The sequence below is a fragment of the Microplitis mediator genome, chromosome 3 (genome assembly GCF_029852145.1).
Source record: "Microplitis mediator isolate UGA2020A chromosome 3, iyMicMedi2.1, whole genome shotgun sequence".
NCBI classification, from domain to species: domain Eukaryota; kingdom Metazoa; phylum Arthropoda; class Insecta; order Hymenoptera; family Braconidae; genus Microplitis; species Microplitis mediator.
In genome coordinates, this window is record NC_079971.1 from 256,348 (window position 1) to 276,283 (window position 19,936).

A 19,936-nucleotide genomic window follows, 5' to 3' on the forward strand; every position below is an offset into this window, starting at 1 on the left:
TTTTTATTTTATTAATTAATTAATTTATTTTTTTCTAACAACAAAATCAACTTAAGCCTAATTTTTTTTATTATCATGCTAATTGTTGGGTAAATGTTATTAAATACGTAAACGTTTACATGAAATGTTAAATATCTTATCCATATTTTACAACCTAGCTGTGTACAAAAAATAAGACTTATCTCAAATTTACTTGTTAAGTTTAATTACATATAATAATATAGATATATAATTTACAATGACCACATATAATTATCGTTGCCTGCATCAATAGACTTGATAATAAAATCATCTTTTAATATTAAAATTCCATATCCCAACCAGAAAATTCATCAGGTGGAATTTCGCGATCTGGTGGATATCTTTCAAAATTCCTAGTATCTATTTGACTTTGAATCTGAAAAAATAAATATAATTTATAGATAATTAAATAAAATAAATAAAAAATATACGTACAGTGGGTACAATAGGTGCAGGTAGAGCAAGTCTTTGTAATGCTTCCCAATTAAAATTAGCAAACCACTTATGATCACGAATATCTTGGATTCCATTTCTCAGATAACCAAGTCGCTCTGAAGGACTCAGTCTCAATAATTTTTTAATCAAATGATTTGCATTTTTATTAACTATTCCTGGTATTCCAACTACTTCAATCCCTTTTAAAATTTTATTATACGTTGTCATGTGATCGGATCCACGAAATGGAGGTTTACCAACCAATAATTCGTGTGTCAATATACCTAGTGCCCAATAGTCTACAGCTCTGCAGCAAATGTCAATTTAAATTAATTATCGGTTAAATAATTATTATTTAAATGAAATTTACGAACCTATCATGGCCCTTGTTGAGTATTATTTCGGGTGCAACGTACTCAGGAGTACCAGCAAATGTCCAAGTCTTATCAGGGCCTATTTTTTTACTAAAACCAAAGTCAACAAGTTTGAGATATCCTCGACTATCAAGCATCAAATTTTCAGGTTTCAGATCACGGTAAACAATATTGAGAGAGTGAAGATGATCAAGTGCCTCAACAACACATCCAACCATAAATTGTGCCGTTGAATCATCAAAGTAACGTCGTCGTTGCAATGTAGTCCATACATCGCCTCCCAGACAAACCTCCATCAGGAAGTATACGTATTTTGAATCCTTGTATGTTTGGAATAGTCTAATAAGTAAGTTTTAATTAATTTTTTTTATTAATACAATTATTACATGTAATTGATAACGCATATAAAAATTAAGATAAGACCTACTTGCAGATAAACGGGGAATCACACGCTTGCATGATACACTTTTCATTAAGTACATGTTCTTGCTGTTGTTGATCAACCATTGTTTTTTTTTTTAGTTTTTTAAGCGCAAAACTTTTATTTTGATCCGCTCTAAGAGTGACAAGCTCAACGCGACCGAATCCACCGACTCCGAGAGTTCCTCGGCTTTCTAAATCATAAAGCGTCACCTCAGAGTACTCGTTAGTCCATAGCTTTGGCGTTAATGAACGTTTTTGTTTTTCATACTCTTCTAACCAGTCTTTGTTACGTATTTCATCCAAACCACCGAGATAATTTAAAAATGACCTAAAAACAAATTTATCGTTTTCTTTAATTAGAAAAAATAAAAAGAAAAAGAAAAAAAAGTACTGACGTTCCATCTAGAGTTAAACATTCGACTCCAGGTGCCAAAGCAATAGCATTTGCTTGTCTACGACTGTCTTCTTTATCGTACAACGCTTTTTCGCCAAAATACTGTCCTTTTCCCAACACAACTAACTCTTCTTCGCCCCCATATTCGGTGTCTTTAGTTATCCTTACGTTACCACCGCTTATTATAAAAAATTTATCACCTTTCTCGCCTTGTTTAACGATCTTTGCGCCCGCGGGAAAGAATTCGACCCGTATTAAATCAGATATCTTTGCAAAAACGTGTTCCTTTGGTTCTGGTAGTTTTTGTAACACAGATACTTTGCGTAAAAATCTTATATTGCCTTCTAAACGATCTTGAGCACTTCTCATCATCACTGTTAAAAATACCGATCTGTCTAGAACCCATACTTTTCCCCCTTTTTTTGCTAAAAATAAAAAAAAAAAAAAAAACAATCAAAATGAATTATTATTAATAAATTACAAACATCTATTTAAATTACCACTGATAGATCGAAGTCGTTTAGTATTGTATAACAGTGCAAGTTCACCAAAAGCAACTCCAGGTCCAAAACTGCTTTGAAATTTACTGCCCTCGTAAATGTCAAACTCTCCGTCAGCCGAAACGTAAAGATGCGAACCTTGAAAAATAAAAATATATAGATATTAAATGTACAATAATTATTTTAAAAAAAATATATATATATATATTTATATACATACCTATATCACCTTCATGAATAACAAGTGTATTTGATGAAATATTTTTCGGATACATCGCAGATACTAGGGCTTCGACTTGAGCCTCTTCTAGATTACCCAAGAATTCATTTTCAAGTATCGCTCGTTTTATTTGTTTTCTTGACCTGCATCGTAAAAAATAAACAAATAAGAATAAATACGTTATCATTAATGATTTATGACACATAATTTAACAAAAATATAAATTTGACCTTGCATCTTTTTCGTAAACAGGCGTTGGTGCTGACGGTGGAGTCGGAGTCCGGCCAATTACACCACCACGTGGAATTTTAACATTTTGCGATGATAAATTTGATTCCTCGGTTTCTGAACGTACTAGATTAACTTGTTCGAATCCTCTAGATTCATTGTTTGGATGAACTGAACCATTTGAAATTGTTGTATTTGTATAATGACTTATTATTTCGGTACTATCTAGATCTGCAGCGCGTTTATAACTCATGGGTATAGGTTCTCGGGCGTCTCCATTATTCTATAATGTAAAATAAAAAAAACGTCATTCGGATTGACAGTATTTTAATTTTAAAAATAATTAAAATAATATACTTACACTTATTATACTGATACCAGTAATACTAGATGTTTCATCGTGTCCTGGGACAGTAGTAAAATTAATACTACCTCTTTGTCCCAGGATAGTAGCTCTAGGAAAACACGAAAACCTCATCTTGTCTTCCGATTCCGTAACATTATTACAACTAATTCTTCGCGCTTCTGAAATTACACCAAACATTTTTTTTCTTTTATTTTTAGTTACCTCACTGGCAGTTATATGTTTAAAAAAATATTAATTTTCCATGAGTTTCAAGGAAGTTAATAATTATTTTTAATGCTAGTTTAGAATTGAAAAGAAAAAAAAAAAAAAAAAATTAAAACAAGTGGATAAGTCTTTAATGCTCAAACGTATTTTTATAACTACAATCATAATGTCTTGTCGTTCTTTATCTCACCGCGAAAATCAAACAATAGTTAACCCTTGGCGAGAACTCTTAATTGCCGTAATAAAAACGCGTGATGCAATGACTCATCTTTTCATGTAAACTTAAACCAAAAAGAATAATAAATAATTATTATTATTTTTATTAAATTAAAATATTATTGATATATTTTGATACTTGAGATTATTTTTTCGACGTTTGATAATGAATTAAATATATGTTAAAATATTAACAGATACTTTGGCTATTTTACTACGCTAGTTTGATATCAAGATTGGTGATAAGGATATTTGATCAGTCGCGTGGCCAGACAAGAGTTCAAATACCATTAAATGGGCTACTGTTGTTATATTATTGCTAGCAATAATAATAACAATAATGATGATTTTTTTTTTTCAAACTTTAGAAAAAAAAGCGGCTGATAATAACAGAGAGGATGCAGGTACTTGGAAGTAATTAACAGCAGCATAATTTATTGTCTTGCTTAAAGAAAAAAAAATTAACCAGTCTATAAGATAAAAATGATATTTCTTTACATAAATTGCTGTTAATTATTAAAAAAAAAAACGAGAAATTAATGAACTATTGGCTGTTATCGAGCCTGGAATGCCATTGTTATCATAGTGATAATCATCTAGTCGTTTCCGCAGATCGATTAGATAGATCGAGACAAAAATATTTTTTAAACGGCACTATGAGTTCAAGGTTTTTAAAGTAAATTTAAAATGAATTTAAAAATTTAAACTTTTAGACATGGAGTTAATTGTTGGAAAAACAAGGTTCTGTTTAGATAATAAATTTATTGATAAAATAAATGAAGCCAAGGTGATGATTGAAATCATGTTGACTCACTCTTGATAACAGTTTCCACTTTTCCAGACTCTTGTTACCTTACGTGCGGTGATTATTATGATTGTGGTTTATAGTTTTTATTATTATTATTATGATAAAGAACACTGTGGATTTAATTAGTGCAAATGTTTTTATTTAAACGACTAGACTAATGGAGGACGGTGAGTCTGATTATACTGACGCTGTTTCGACAAAAGAAACTCTTGAATCTTATCGTGGTATTTTATATTGTGATAAGCAACACAACTGTGAACCAGTGTCACTGGATGCGCGGCTTTTATCTCACTTTATTTCAACAATTAACCAACTCCCCTAATTTGTTTTACTTTTTTTTTTCTTTTTCATTTCTGTCAGCTTATTTCAATAATGCATGTATGTAATACTGCGCAGATTGCAAAAATGTCACAGGAAGTTATAAATTCCTTTATAATTACAGTTATTGGTATTAAATATACAAAAGAATATTTTAAAAGCAATTCCGCGTTCAATGCGTTTCAAAAATAAACTTACACCTGAGTCTATTTTTTTTACTCATAGTAAATTTTTGACTCCGTACTTGTGTATTGTGTATACTAAAAACACCTGTTTAAATTAATTTAAAATTTTATTTTCCTTCTCATTTGATCTAACGATACATTTTATATTTAAAAAAAAAAAATTATTTATTACATACTTAAAATAATAATTAATTAAATTGTTTATTAAATAAATTACTTACTTTTGAATAATACATTTGTCTTATATAACTCAAATTATTATTTTATCATTGATAAATTTATTTAGACGTTTAGAAAGTTAATAAAGTAAATTCAGATATTTATTAAGTCACTCGGTTTAAATTATTGTCATTTTAGTTGATAAAGATATTAAACGTCAAACTGATGACATGTATGCAGAGTGGAGGAGTAAGTGAGTGAGTACACTCATAGAAAGGTGTTATCGGTTCACCGGTTCGCGATGTACTAACGTAAAAATTACGATCATCGCGTGGTCACACATCGCGAGTGCACGAGTTCGCGATAGCGTTTCCACACTTGCTTTTGTCAATTATTATCGTTTCTCACCTTTTTTTTTTGTTATTTGTATTTGTATTTATATGTTTGTCTTCAAACATTACAAAGACACTTATTATACTCATTTACCTATTCATGTTATAAATATAATCCATACACATAACTGACATTAATATATTACGCATCGTTATTGTTGTTGTTATTTTTCGCAATAACTCTGGCGGTGAGACAGTAACCACCGATAATATTTACGATACTTAAATAAAAAATAAAATACGTAAATTATCTTAAAATTATTACTAAAAAAATATAAATCAATTAAGTTGCTATAAATATATTTACAATTTATTTTTTAAAAAAATTCTAATCTACAACATTTATGAAGAAAAAAAAACATTATAAATATATTCAGTCATTTGGCTCCGTCAATTCCGAAGCCTTTAACATTTCTGCAAAAAATCCCGTAGACCGATTGAATAATTCTTTGGGTGTTCCTTCTTCGACTATTTTTCCTTCATTAAATACGACAACTCTATCACAATACAGTAAAGAAGTTACTCTGTGCTGTAAAAATATTTAATTACTTATTATTATTGTTGTTGTTGTATTAAAAATAAAATTTATTCTAAAAATACGCAAGGACAAATATTATCTTCCGTAGTACAGTGATGTATTATCTCGTTATCTTATTATTTAAATTAAAAAAATATGCAAATATATATGATATGTAGAGACTTATAATGATTACGCGGCAGTTATTGTCATACTAACCGCAATCGTGATGACAGTCTTGTCCTTAAACGTTTTAGAGACAGCTTGTAATAAATTTTTTTCTGTTGACGAGTCGAGAGCACTTGTCGCTTCATCAAGTACCACTATCGCTGAATCACGTAAAGTTGCTCGTGCCATACTCAATAATTGTAATTGTCCTGATGAAAAATTTTCACCTCCTTCGCGTACTTCGAGATCTTGATTTTAAATAAAAATAAAAATTATAATTTGTATAAATAAAATTACTTAATTTAAATACTTACCGAGACCTTCAGGATGAGAAGCAATAACATCTTTCATTTGTGCGAGTTCCAATGCAATCCACAATTGCTCGTCATCGTGCTCAGAAAGAGGATCTAAATTTTCTCTAACTGTTCCACTGAACATAATAACATCTTGCGGAATAGCTGATAACCTTGATCTCAGACTTGCTAATGACACTCTCTTTATATCTATTCCATCAATAATAATTCGTCCTTGCGATACTTGTAATAATTGAAAAAGTGCCATTACCGTTGAAGATTTTCCACTTGCAGTTCTACCGCAAATTCCCAATTTTTGTCCCGCGGGAATACGTAAATTTAAATTTTTTACTACCGCCTCACAGTCTGGATGATAACGTAGCGATACATTTTCAAATATTATTTCACCTTTTTCTGGCCAACTTTCTTCTGCTTCATATCCTATCCAAATTAATCAATCTTTTAATTATATGATTTATTTTATTTTATTAATTAATTAATTAGATGAAAAAATTAATAATTACCATTCTCACGATAATTTTCACGATTTGTTTTAATATATGTACTTATTCTTGATACACTACCCATGTACATTTCAATTTCAGAAATAAATTTAACAACCCAATTTAGATATATAGGTACCAAAAACGTGTAATTTATTGCTAGGCCAACTAATGCCGGTGTTACGCGTTCAGGATACAATTCTGCTGACAGTAAAGCTGCAAATATTGACGCAATAACTACGACGGCGCCTAAATAATCCTTAAATAAATATAAATCAACATTTTAATAAAAAAAGAAAAAGAAAGTTTAAAAATTATGTTATTTAAATAAAATTTTTTTAAAATACCAAAGCAATACCCAGCCATCGACTGCTGGTGTTTAAAATTAAAAAAGCATTTGTATTTGCGTCCAAGTACTCAATCATATCATCCATAAACCGATCTTGCTGCTTAGAAGCTCTTAAAACCGGTAAACCATTTAATGTTTCTGAAAAATGTGCAGCGACTGGTCCGCGAGTACTACAAAATTATAAAAATTAACTCCAACTGTTTTATGTTTATTATTATTATTATTACTAATAATTTATTTAAATATCTACCTGCCCTCAAGTCGTTGGAGTTCACGAGCACTGATGCGATAAAATCTTTGTAAAAAAAAATAAGCTAGACAGGTTGGTACTGCGGCCAATAAAAACCACGGCGATATTGCAATGTTTACAATTATTGCAGATCCACACAGCAACGCAAACGACGTTAGCCGTTGGAATGATGTTGATAATTTCTTATCAATAACACCAACATCTGCGCTAAAACGATTAAGAATTCTCCCGATTGGTGTTTGTTCAAAAAAAATCATCGGAGCACGAAGAATACTCGCAATAGCTTTCCGGTGTAATTTTTCCCGAGCACGTGTCCCTGCCCATTGTCCAGCTGCGCTATTTAATCCCGCTAAAATAATTGAACTTACTGATAAAATTATGTACATGCGAAAATAAAAAACAGTTTGCTGATGAGTCGTCATCAGTGTCTGGTTATTTATTGCATTTTTTCCGAGAGTTGTCCACTCGCTTAACCAGAGATCAGTGTAAACTCGAATAGCTTGACAACCCAGTGCTGCTGCTAAATAAGTTAGACCTGGAGTGATACCTCCAGCTTTTAAATAATCCATCCAAACTTTTCTAGTCACTAATCCTCCATCTTCTTGAATTTCTGCAGTCTGTAATTCTTGACAACTTGTGCATTTTTGATCTTCTTCAAAATTCTCGCTGATTCCTGACTCAGTAGACAGTAATCGTTTGACAGTTTGATTTTCCCATTCAGGATTAGTTTTACTGGAAGATGTTGACATTAATCGTCTCAGACATTTACGTTCTTTATTGGTTTCATCAACGCTTAAAATTCTTCCAGAAAAAAAATTTCTTAAAACGCTATTCTGCCCACTGTCGACTGTATAATGACGTTTCCGTGGAATAATATGATGAGTTTCGAGCATAGTAGGAGTAGAACTTTGTCTTAAAACAGGAGGAGGATGTTTGGTAGGCTGAAGACTGGTTGCACGACTTGCCATTCTATGTTTTCTGGTGCGTTTACGCACAACTCCCCACTCGTCAGCAACCGGTAAATCTGTCAGGTCATGAGCAAGATATCTGGACCCCAACATCATTGATTTACGCAGTCTGAGAGGTACAAAAGCAGGCGGAGACACGTGGGCGTCTTGGTCGGTGATCCATGAGCCATCGCTTGCGTGTCGGTGTTTTACTGAAATCCCAGCAATTCGAGAAACTAGTCTGACAAGTGACCATCTATCTTTAGCAGTCTTGGGTACTGTGACAATATCCAGACGTCTACGTGCAGCTTCACGCCACTCTTGAACCAATAAAGGATCAGTCAATTCGATACTAGACATTGTACCCATTGAACGAACTTGACAATTTTCCATTGAAATAATATGATGAGCAGCGCGTAATAATTCTAATCGATGTGTCACCATAATAACTGTTCGGCCTTTTCGTAAAAGAAGTTTTTGAATGGCTTGATCAAAAATATGCTGACCTACTTGTTGATCCAACGCCGACAGTGGATCATCTAGAATTACCGTATCTGCATCACTATAAATTGCCCGAGCAATTGCGATTCTCTGTTTTTGTCCACCACTTAAATTAATTCCCTTCTCGCCGATTCGTGTCATATCTTTTCCCGGAAGAATCTCAACATCTGGCTGGAGTGCACATGCTTTTAAAACATTTCGGTAACGTGTGCGACTGTACATAGATCCAAAAACTATATTTTCACGTAAACTGGTATTTAAAAGCCACGGACGTTGAGGTACATAAGCCAAATTGGTGTCTCTAAACCAGGAAACTTGACCACGTAGCTGAGGAATTTCACCCAACATTGCCGAAATCAATGATGTCTTTCCACTACCAGTTTTACCAACAATTAAAGTTAATTTTTCACGTGGAATTATTAAATCGTCAACTTGAAGATGAGTGTCTTCAGTTCCTAAAGAAAATATTCCTTTGATATAAAGTACTGCCGGTTTCATTGAAGGCTCGGGATCTTTTTCAAATACTGTGTCAGATGAACTGGCTTCGTATGTACCTAGTACTTGAAAAGCTTGACAACCTTGACGATCTTCATCATCTTCAGTTATATTTCCTAATGTCCCAAATGTCGCAATACTCTGTAAATTTTTTTCTTCATCCTATAAATTATTTCTTAATTATGTAAATGAATTTTTTTTTTATTTGTCAATCAACTTACACTACTGACAGTAATTGTAGACGTACGTTGATCATTATTTTCCATTTGATAATTTTCTCGAGTGTTTGGTACAACATCGGTAACTTCTGGTAGTGACAAAAAGTCCTCAAGCCGCTTTGTCGAGATCTTAAAAATACATATTTAATGAGTTGCGGGTAAATTATTGTTAGCTGTTGTGGTTGTATAGATGTTTTGAATATTTACTATGGCATTTAAAATAATCGGAACGATAACGGGAAAGATGAATAGTGGAACGGTGAGTTGTGAGAAGAGAGCTAAACTTGCAAATACGTTTCCAGCATCCAAATGAGTCTCTTCGAGCCAAAAGTATACACCAAATGTAAACAAAGTCATCAACACTGACGAAGCATGAGTTAGAAATGCTAAATAAATAAATAAATAAATAAATAATTATTTAATGAATGTAATTTTTTTATTATTTTTAAATAGTAAATTAATGCCAAGTACTTATAAATCCCCAGTATATCGAGTCCTTGTCAAGTAGACTCAATTCTTCATCACGACTTGTTGATATTTTTTTCTCAAAAACCACTTCCCACGCACGCAGTTTGACCAGTCTTATACCTTGAAGTACTTCATTCAACAGTTTCAATCTTGCGTCACTTTTTTCCTGAATTATACATTTTTCATGTAATTAATCGAATAAATTAGTAGTCTAAAAGATTATTAAAAAATAAATTTACAGCAATTGATTTTAAATTTTCCGACATTTTCTTTCCAAGTAATAATTGCATAGGTGTTACAATTAATATACAACAAACAGCGCCAATAATAGCGCTAATCCCTAATTTTACGTAGAGTAAAAAAATAATGACCCCAATCTAAAATAAATAAATATGTATAATAATTATGTTGTTTTTAAAATATTTATGTGCTGTTGGTTTATTACTTTTAACGGAATCGCCCAGATGTAATGGCCAATCCAAAAAAAACTCATAACATTGTAAGCATCTTCGGCCATTAAATTCGTCAGATTTCCGATGTCTGCACCGCTACGCAGATTATTATCTTTATCATTATCACTCGTCTTTCCAATTTCTTCTTCCAAAAAACCCCAGGAATATAATCGCAGTGATTTATGATAAATTAAAGCCTACATATATATTTTTTTAACAAGCTATATAAATTATTATTTTAAAATATACAATATGTTTATTATTTATTTATAATAAAATACCTGAAGAGCTGTTCGCAAGCGAATGCCTTCGACATTAACGAAATGCGTCGACGCTTGGCTCAATGTGCTTTGTAAAATAGCTGCTATAAATATAACAAGACCCAAAAAATAACCATTGCCCATTAACTGTTCCATTGTAATGTAGTTACCCCCTGTGTAGGTGTAAGTGGGCAATGAATTTTTTTTAGTTGAATTTTGAATAATCTCGACGTAGTCAATTATTTTTGAGATCGCCACAGGACCAACCAAAGTAGACGCGTCGCCAAATAACTTGAGAAGTCCGCCAATGCAAAAAGAAACCCACACACGTCTCCAGTAGCATTTCCATAGTGACGCTTTAGCTCTTTCGTTCTTTTTAAAAAAAATTTATTTAAACATTTCTTTAAAAGTTTATTATTTTTAAAAATATTTCTTTTACCTTTTGGGTTTCGTAAATTCCTCGAAATTTATCAAACTGAATTACCGTTGTCTCTTGTTCGGGTAAATCTCCAAGATCGTTGAGATCAAGAGGCGCACGGTAGCCACGTGAGAGAAGATCAACGATCCAGTGAAATGTCAATTTACTCAGAAGAACTGCGTAAGAGTGTTTGTAAGACACCCGATGAGTACTTCTGGGTCCTCGCACATCATAATGTTTACTTTTTTTAACCTACATCAGTACAATATTTAAATTACTAAATACAATAAATCTTTATTTTATTACGGTACAAGAAGGAAAAAAAAAAATTATGAAAGATTTTTTTTTTTTTGTGGGTTTATTAGGCAATTCAGCCAACACATACAAGCTAAGCTTTGTAGGGATTATTTTAGTTGGATTATATTTTTACCAATGACTTACGATGAGATAAAGAGACCAAGAATCAACGCAAGCTAATAGTCCACACAGTGAACTTGTACCAATAGTACTGATCATACGAACATGGTTGATAGTCAAGCCGTTGCTAAAATTAAAATACTTGAGAATTAACAAGTTAAATAATGAAAAAAAAAATATATGTATATATTTATACCTGATTAAATGGAGCAGCCTCCAAAGTCTTGCAACGGCGATGGTTATAAAAATTCCTCCAGTAACAGCAAGACCAAGGCCATCCCTTATCTCTGTTTGACGATGTAAAATCCAGCAAGAGACAAGAGTCACCAGTGAAATACCCTGACTGAGTGGTGCTTGATCGATAATGGCTTCTGAGAACTCCAGAACAAGTACAAGAATCAAAAGTGTGCTCAGAACACTGCGTAGATTGTGCCAAGGAAGTAAGCCGCTGCACCTGTTGAAATATCATTTCATTTTCATACAATGCTACTCTCAGTTGTTGTGCTCTCGTGCTTGCCGGCTTTATAATCCTCAAATTAGTACAGTATGTAGTCATTATTTGTTTTTTTTTTTTTTATTACTCTACATATGCCGACACTTAAATTTAAAAATTTTAAAATAACTCAAAAATAAAAATCTTTTTATAGGACTTAAAATTATTTTAAATTTGAGCATTCGATTGTTTGATATAAAGTAATCATAATAATAACGATAATAATAAATCGACAGGTGAAAGGGAGCATGCAAATTTTTATTTACTGAGTCAATATACGGGAATTCCCAGGTGACGAGTGGAGTATAGAATTTAAAAGAAGAGATCATAAAATAATAATATGAACTAAATATCTAGACTTACACTCGTTGATCGGTTAATTTGTACTTGATGATTAATGAAACTGCAGCCAAAAATGTTATAATAATGACTGCAAGATTAACTAATTCAACGATACAATCGTATCTAGATGATGCACTACTTGTCAAACGTATTGTCGTACCGTTGGATGCATTCCATGTCCAGAGCATGTGCCAACCGGAAGTGGGCAGCAGCCGCAGAAATGCTGTCTTTTCACACAACCCCATTGTCACACGCACTTTTTAAAACTTTTAATTTTATTAATTTTACATTTAAATATCAAACGTTCATTTTCATAAATAATAATTATTTGTCAAAGATATAAAGATAAAAAAAAAAAAAAAGTCTTAGTTTTTACATTGAGAAATTTTTCTAAGGTATCAGTAAACATGCTTGGTAATAATCTTCTACTCTAAATCTAATTGTGTACGTAATATATGTATTGTATATTCTCTCAAGTCAAACTTAATGTCGGTTGTAAAAATAGATTATTATTCTATAGATAAAAATTTATTTTATTTATTTAGACAGCACTGTACTGTGATTGTTGATTCTTTTCGTAATTTATTTATTTAAATTTTATATGTAAAAAAAAATACATACTAAATTCTGTATAGCAAATTTTGATAGACATTTAAATATATATATAAGTGTAGCGAGTGACACTGAACTGATGAAATTAATTCGCAGACCCCATCGAAAAGAGTTGAGGTGATTCCCCCTATTAATTATTAAATCGAGAACACTGCGTTATAAAAATATATTTTTTGGCCTAAATAAATAATAAATTAAGTTGCTATTTATTTTATTTTAAATTATTTATTTTTTGTCTTAAAATTAGCGATAAGAAATAATTTATGAGTTAAAATTTAAATAGAGCACGTGTCTGATGATGATAATTATTACGCGACTCTGACGATCCGCGATGGTGGGTTACGCGCGCAATACTGAGAATGAAGATGAAGAGGATGAGTTTTTAGAGTTGCTGCTGCCGAAGGTATATTCGCCGACGACGCTCGTGACTCATCGGTGTGTGCCTGTGTGTCTGTGTGTGTTTTAAAAAAGAAAAAATATCAAAATAAAATAAAATTAACATGTTATAAGCACGCTGTCCATTACATCTTAAACCAGTAGTTTATACTAATTTAATTTTTATTATTAATCCATATCTACGTTTTATTATTAATTAAAACCAAAGAAATAAAATAAAGTATTGATAAGTTCAATAAGGAAGTATTGTCTACATTTGTTTTATTTAATATTTAAATTTTATTCTTATGAGTTATAAACATTAAATACAATCGATAGTATATATATTTATATATCTTCAAGTGAATGAATCACTTATTAACATAGATAAACTTACACTATTACTTTTAATCATGTTTAATTATACGTAGAACTCTGTCTTTGATGAAATGTCGTACTCCATAGCGTCTAATTTATAACGTTCCAGTGTCTGGAATTCATTTTATAATTATAAGCATAAGTGTTTTATTATAAATTTAATTATAATCACGTACCAATTCGACAGTTTTTTCAACATCAGCGAGTGCTTTTTCATGATTAATTTTTAATTTTTCCGATTCTCTTCCTTGTTTTATTCCAAGTGTTTTTCTTTCTTCGGTAAATTTTTTAATATTATTTTGCTTTTTCTCACGAAGCCTACGCTCCTTGTCTCCTTTAGTTTTTAAGGCTTTGTCATTCATCACTTCTTTTGCAGTCTCTCCTGATACTTTAGCTTGATTTGAATTTAATTCTTTCGTATCTCTAATTAATTATTATTAATATTAATAATAATATTACTATTATTTTTTTTACAGATTAATAAATTACTTGTCTTGTTTTATTTGCAGTTGTTTAACTTGCTGTGCTTGAACGGCTTCCATAACTCTTTTAAATTCATCTTTACCAGCTTGAACGTGAACTTTGTGTAATTCCCATTCTTCTTTCCGTTGTTTTTCCATCATCGCCGACCACTGAGCTGTCTGTTCTTTAACTAATTTCTTTACATTGTCATCACCCATCACCGCGCTCTTGCTGTAAATAAAATGGATAATTAATAAATTAGTCTATTACTTACTAGATACTTACTCTTTGCCTTTAATTAATTTATCAATAGCCGCGCAATGATTTTTTTGCATCGTCTGTCTCTCCTTCATGTGTTTCTTTCTCAAAGTATCCAATTCTTTATTTTGTTTCTTACCAGCTTTGTATGATTTGTCTTTGCGCAATAAGTCGATCGTCAATGGTTCTGGTTTAAACTCCTCTACAAGTATTTCAATTAATTAGTTAATCAATTAAATAGTTTAATTATTTATTTATTTATTTACCCCACTTGGGGCCTTCTTCTTTCTTAGGTTTCTTTTCGTCTGTCTGTTCAATACCCATAGCTTTCATATTTTCCGCCTGTTTCTCGGCAGCCTTTCCAAATGCACCAGGATCCGATAACATTGCCATAAAATCTATTAAATTAAATAATTATCATAATTTTTATCATGTATAGAGATTTAAGACTAATATATTTCTTGTACCTCCGAAGCCATCTGGTACGTAAATAGATATTTCAATGCAACAGAATAACATCGGAAGTGCCATAGGAAAATTAGCTTCTGTTTTTAATGATATGTGACGATATCCTGCTTGAAGACCATCTAGTGGTAATATTCTTTGGCCCAGTAATTTTCCACTTTCATCATAAACACCTAAAATAATATATCTATAAATATATAAATCTTAATTAAAATGATAAAAAAATTAAATACCAAATCTCAGTACAGCTAAATCAGGTAATACAACTTTACGAAATGCAAATGGCTCTTCATTATAGACTGGATTTAATCCATTAGCTGGTACCATACGTGTTCTAAATTCTTTTTTAATAGTATCAGCAGGTAAACCATACATATCAACTTCAACATATGTACCAACTTTTTTATCTGATAAAAATTGTCCAGCAATTACCTTAAATAAATTAATAATAATATTTATTAAATAAATAATTTAATTATTGATAATTTATTATGCAAAATAAATTACTCGAACAGAACATGAAATAGCAATAACACCATCAACACCCTCAGCAAATGGATCAAAACTCTTGTCAGATCGTCTCATAAACTCCGGTTTCAACAAGTAACCCGTTGTGTTATTAAATTCAAACTTTCCTTGATTTAATTGCATGGGTAAATCGGGAGTTTGAAAATTCAATGCGACCATCTGACAGCCGGCATTCCAAAACACTTGAGGCATATAGTTTGATGAGTCAGCTCTAGTTCCTTTTGGGTAAATCCTACTCATCTGGCGTTTGTTGTAATTAACAAATTCAACAGCGGACGTTTTCAGATAATTTAGCGCCGCTGTCTCCGAGAATGATGACATGTTATGATGAATATTTTTTTCTACAATAATTATCATTAATTAAAATATTGTATATTAATTAATTAATTATTTATTTATTTATAAATTACGTTCAGCTTTATCAAAGCCTTGAAATTTAATTGGCTGGGCATAATTAATCATTGACGAAAGCCACGGATGACAAGCCATAGAACTTCCAGTGTAAGCAATAGCAACTTGTTCACCACCTTCACCACCTTCACCAGGAGGTGCATCACCACCAGGTGCAGGAGCTGCTGGTTCTGGTTCTTTTGGTGTTTCTGAAGGTGGAGCATTTGGATCTTCAACAGTTTCATCTTTAGCTTCATAATTACCAGACAAAAATAATTCCAATTCAACTTTTTCAACTTCTGGTTTCAGACGTTTGTTTTTAATTAATATTTTTCGTTTTAATGCACTTGGTGGTGGCAATGGATGTCCTGGTTCTAACTTTTTAATTATTTAATTTTAAAATTTTTTTGTAATTATAATTTTAAATTATTATAAATAAATAAATAATTACTGGAAAATCTTTAAGTGGTTCTTTTAATAATAAATCTCCCAATATGTCATCACAATATTTAGCTAATTTATATTGTTGTTTAAGACAGCAGTGATTTTCAAAACTTAATATCACAGGATATTCACTGGTGACAAATGCGCAATCACGTAGAGCTACAATTACATCTTTAAAAAGAATATCCGTGCACATGGCTTTACCGTGAGTTATTATTGGCTCTTCATCTTCACCTTTACCATCCCAACAATCTAATTCAACGCATCTAATAAAATATTTATCAATTAATTATTTAATGACTTTTATTTTATTTGTTCTTCTTTTTGATAATTAAAATTACCTGCATCCAGCTAAAAGAACTTGTCTGTACATTTCAACCGTACTTTTACCACCGATTTGACGACCACTTAGATAAGTATTATGACTGGAATTTATATAGTAATGTGATAGTGGCTGATCCATGTCCATCCACTCTTCCAGTTTATCTAAAAATACTGGCGCATTCTCGTCGCTCATTAGATAACGTATAAAACCATCTTTTGATAATTTTTCTATAATAAAATTCATAATTTACGTTATTTTATCACTAATAATTAAATAATATAAATTAATTACTAGCTGCTTTATTGGTTTCATCCAATTCATAGTCGTTAATTATCTCTGAGCAACGATTTTCGCTATAAAGCGGATAAAGAATTTCGTTAAGTGTCGGATCACGTTGTTTTTCATTCATAAATTGTACAAATTGTGATAAACTTATTGTCTCTGCACGCCCTTTTGTTCTAAAATACATTTTAAAACAATAAATAAATCATAAGATTAAGAAAGATTTAAATAAATAAATTAAACTGGCGTACATTGACTGAAATAATTCTTCAATATCATTTCTTGGGCAGAGATTATGATAAAGTTTTGTAAATTTTTCTAAAGTAAATGCTTCTTTTTCCATTTTATCATTCTAAATATCGATAAAAAATTATTATTAATATTTAAAATAAAAGGGAGGGGAGGGAGTTATACTTTTCCATTGGGCAATCCCATTTCTGCTAATGATTGATACACGAGTTTTTCAGTTTTTCCAGATGCAAAAGTTTTTGCAATAACTTTGACAGGAACTTTTCCTTTTGGATCCACTGTAAAACATAATCTCATCCAACTAAAAATTATGCATTAAATAATTTAAATAAAAATTAAATTTTTTTAATCATTCAATTAAAAAAAAAAAAATTTACTGCTTCATTAATTGAGTCGTTGGGCAAACATTACTAGCTTTAGTATTGTGCGTAATAATTCTCAAACCTGCTTGCCATTGCTGAGGAAAAAAAAATGATTGGTAAAATAAATAATATAAATAAATTGTTAATATACTTGATTACTTTGGCCTGTTCGGGATTTTCCAAAACAATATGCTGATAAACAATATTTGTGTAATCAAGACCAGAGCATATTGTTAAACTCTTATCGTTCAATTGTTCAGTAGTTCCGTGTTTACTCAATTTATTGCAAAGTTTTGGATCTTTCGGCGTACCACCGTATCGAATATCACACACTTGAGCCAGTTCTATAACATCACCGTCCTAATAATAATTAAATCAACTTTATTGTACTATCTGTTATCTTTTAAAGTAAAAAAAACAAATATTAATTAAATTTTTATTGTTTTTACCTTGCCCTCACTTTTCCAATACATAAAAAAACCATACTCGTCGACTTTAAACAAACAACTGGCTTCAAATTCCGTATTATCTTTATCTTCAAACCAACGATCAAATGTACCGCCGGTTTGTAAATAATCCGGGACGTCAATACGCCAATTATATTCAAATTTCTTTGTCATTTTTTATAAAAATATTAACAATAACATAAAAAAAAAAAAAATGATTTATAAAAATGACATTTAATAATCGAAGGTCGGTGACACAATGAACCAAAGAAGCGCTTCAACATTTTATTATTTTCTTAAAATTAAATTAAAGGTAATCCGCTTTTATTGAATTACAAACTTTATATTATTATTATATATACTATTAATCTATTACTGACCTAATGAACTAATAATAAATAAATAAATAATTAAAATTTTTGATTATTTTTTATTATCATTTACAATTTACATGGAAGCCCTATTAATACTTTTATTTACAATATAATTTAAAAAATTATCTAAATTATTGTCTGTACACTTAAAACTAATTAATAAATAATATTGTGCTTTAATCAGATTTATTTTTGAGCCTTTGAAGATAATTTTGAATAATTGGCAATTGGTAGACTCGTAAGGATGCTATAGAACCAGCACATGCACCGATCCAATAAACAATCACGTGTTCCATGAACGTGCTACCGAGACAGCCGTATTTTAGTGAAGTCGCTAAAGCAGGATTAAAGTATCCACCTGAGTAGTTGAAAGCTGTTTAACAAAATAATTGATTAATAAACTGTACTTGCTGCAATAAATAAATTAATAAATAAATAATTAGAATAACAAACCTGCGACCACAAGAGTAGTGCCAACAAATGCATCAATAATAGAACCGAGTTTAGAATTTAATTCACCTAGACCACGGGATACGACCCGACACATACATGTTGCAATACATTCAATAAAGGCTCCAATAATTACTGGTACCTAAATAATTTACGAATATTAATTTCAAAGTATTAATTATTTAAAATATCGCAATGTACTTGTAAATCAGTTGAACAATCATCAAACGCTCGGTTCTTGTGAGTAGATACGATCTCCAGTGCCCAAAGTAATTGGACATATCTGAAAATAGCCAGACCACCGACAAGCTCTGCCCAAATTAATAGAAAAGCGTCTCGTAAAGATTTTTTACCCTCAACTAATTCTTCTAAATGAGTATAAGGACAAGCGGTTGCGTCTTCCCAGACCATTGACCACCATACGGTCAACACAAACAAATAAATTGCATACATCGACACTCCCCAATTGTCAGCAACTATTTTTAAATAAATTTTAATGGTAATTTAAAAAAAAACCAAAGTTATTTATTTATACATACTTATAATAAGTTCGAAACAAGCCCCACATAATTCAGCAGTGGCTATACCCTCGAGAAATAACGCTCGTAAAAAAGGCCTTTGTGTATAAAATTTAGCATATCTTCTAGCCCAATACGCCAACAAACTCGTCAGGACAATGTAAAGTGTTGAAACGGCCAAGGCAATAAATGACGCTCCCATTACTCTTTCTCTCTACGCTTATTATATCTTGTCACTTGCCCTCTATTTTTTTTTCTCTTCTCAAACTCTAACTCATTTTAAATAAAATAATAATAAATAAAAACAAACGGTTAATTAGTGTCAATTAAACAATTGTAAATATAAATAAACCAGTCTGCTATAGGCTTGGAGCTGATTAAATAAAAGCTGTGACTATTCAGCACTAGACTATAAAATTAAAATTGACTAGCTTATTAATTCGAATTGCGTAACGCAATGGAGTGAATACTAATAACAATAATAATAAAACTCATGCATTTATTATCAAATAGCCATGATAAAAAACTTACAGGTGGTATTTTATAAACTTTCTTTATGATATAATTAAAGTGTGTAACCGGTAACAAACAATCAAATACTGAGCATGATCTTGAAAACAAATTTAAGTATTTTTTAAAAATATTTAAACATTTAGTGGGAATAAAAATAAAAGAGACAGAGG

At 31.0% G+C, this 19,936-nt stretch overlaps 4 protein-coding genes across 6 annotated transcripts; all 4 read right to left on the reverse strand.

Moving 5' to 3' along the window:
* Positions 1–55: 55 nt before the first annotated feature.
* On the reverse strand, positions 56–4,476 carry LOC130665506 (cGMP-dependent protein kinase 1-like). Its single transcript, XM_057465933.1, is given in 9 exon segments — positions 56–397; positions 457–763; positions 831–1,169; positions 1,258–1,581; positions 1,649–2,285; positions 2,368–2,510; positions 2,598–2,878; positions 2,957–3,120; positions 4,197–4,476. Coding segments are annotated over 8 exon segments (2,244 nt in total). The 5' UTR covers positions 3,074–3,120; positions 4,197–4,476; the 3' UTR covers positions 56–301.
* Positions 4,477–4,706: 230 nt separating this feature from the next.
* LOC130665498 (ATP-binding cassette sub-family C member Sur-like) lies at positions 4,707–13,311 on the reverse strand. 2 transcript variants are annotated; one of them, XM_057465920.1, is made up of 17 exons: positions 12,496–13,311; positions 11,697–11,954; positions 11,525–11,627; positions 11,105–11,335; positions 10,687–11,037; positions 10,399–10,602; positions 10,193–10,330; positions 9,957–10,119; positions 9,693–9,871; positions 9,489–9,614; positions 7,325–9,429; positions 7,073–7,244; positions 6,747–6,984; positions 6,244–6,663; positions 5,981–6,177; positions 4,915–5,773; positions 4,707–4,821 (listed from the first exon to the last, which is right to left on the reverse strand). In XM_057465920.1, the coding sequence occupies exons 1-16, from the start codon at positions 12,510–12,512 to the stop codon at positions 5,618–5,620; spliced, it is 5,058 nt and encodes a 1,685-aa protein (XP_057321903.1). In that variant the 5' UTR covers positions 12,513–13,311; the 3' UTR covers positions 4,707–4,821; positions 4,915–5,617. The 2 variants fall into 2 exon arrangements, with proteins under 2 accessions (XP_057321903.1, XP_057321902.1); XM_057465919.1 differs by having other exon boundaries at positions 12,357–13,311.
* Positions 13,312–13,587: 276 nt separating this feature from the next.
* On the reverse strand, positions 13,588–18,158 carry LOC130665503 (1-phosphatidylinositol 4,5-bisphosphate phosphodiesterase-like). The gene is made up of 17 exons (XM_057465927.1): positions 17,915–18,158; positions 17,625–17,825; positions 17,481–17,560; positions 17,269–17,404; positions 17,106–17,206; positions 16,864–17,030; positions 16,589–16,799; positions 16,255–16,513; positions 15,824–16,181; positions 15,393–15,754; positions 15,119–15,317; positions 14,888–15,058; positions 14,687–14,818; positions 14,448–14,622; positions 14,190–14,393; positions 13,877–14,123; positions 13,588–13,812 (listed from the first exon to the last, which is right to left on the reverse strand). Exons 1-17 carry the CDS (start codon positions 18,083–18,085, stop codon positions 13,744–13,746), a joined length of 3,243 nt encoding a protein of 1,080 aa, XP_057321910.1. The 5' UTR covers positions 18,086–18,158; the 3' UTR covers positions 13,588–13,743.
* A 163-nt stretch (positions 18,159–18,321) lies between these two features.
* Positions 18,322–19,928, reverse strand: LOC130665514 (aquaporin-11). 2 transcript variants are annotated; one of them, XM_057465945.1, is made up of 5 exons: positions 19,785–19,928; positions 19,275–19,522; positions 18,937–19,211; positions 18,739–18,877; positions 18,322–18,658 (listed from the first exon to the last, which is right to left on the reverse strand). In XM_057465945.1, the coding sequence occupies exons 2-5, from the start codon at positions 19,453–19,455 to the stop codon at positions 18,462–18,464; spliced, it is 792 nt and encodes a 263-aa protein (XP_057321928.1). In that variant the 5' UTR covers positions 19,456–19,522; positions 19,785–19,928; the 3' UTR covers positions 18,322–18,461. The 2 variants fall into 2 exon arrangements, with proteins under 2 accessions (XP_057321928.1, XP_057321929.1); XM_057465946.1 differs by having other exon boundaries at positions 19,275–19,526; positions 19,785–19,902.
* Positions 19,929–19,936: the final 8 nt, after the last annotated feature.

Bases quoted from the DNA above. Each gene is read 5' to 3' on its own strand.
- LOC130665498 (XM_057465919.1), bottom strand. From the start codon at position 12,580: ATGGGGTTGTGTGAAAAGACAGCATTTCTGCGGCTGCTGCCCACTTCC. The intron at 10,603-10,686 runs GTATTTTATTAT...ATATATATGTAG, and splicing joins GCTTGCGAACAGCTCTTCAG to GCTTTAATTTATCATAAATC. The intron at 6,178-6,243 runs GTAAGTATTTAA...TTTAAAATCAAG, and splicing joins TTCTCATCCTGAAGGTCTCG to ATCTCGAAGTACGCGAAGGA.
- LOC130665514 (XM_057465945.1), bottom strand. From the start codon at position 19,455: ATGGGAGCGTCATTTATTGCCTTGGCCGTTTCAACACTTTACATTGTC. The intron at 19,212-19,274 runs GTATGTATAAAT...ATTTAAAAATAG, and splicing joins TTGTTTCGAACTTATTATAA to TTGCTGACAATTGGGGAGTG. The intron at 18,878-18,936 runs GTACATTGCGAT...TAAATTATTTAG, and splicing joins ATTGTTCAACTGATTTACAA to GTACCAGTAATTATTGGAGC.
- LOC130665503 (XM_057465927.1), bottom strand. From the start codon at position 18,085: ATGACAAAGAAATTTGAATATAATTGGCGTATTGACGTCCCGGATTAT. The intron at 16,182-16,254 runs GTAATTATTTAT...ATAATTAAAAAG, and splicing joins AACCACTTAAAGATTTTCCA to TTAGAACCAGGACATCCATT. The intron at 15,059-15,118 runs GTATTTAATTTT...ATATTATTTTAG, and splicing joins TTTAGCTGTACTGAGATTTG to GTGTTTATGATGAAAGTGGA.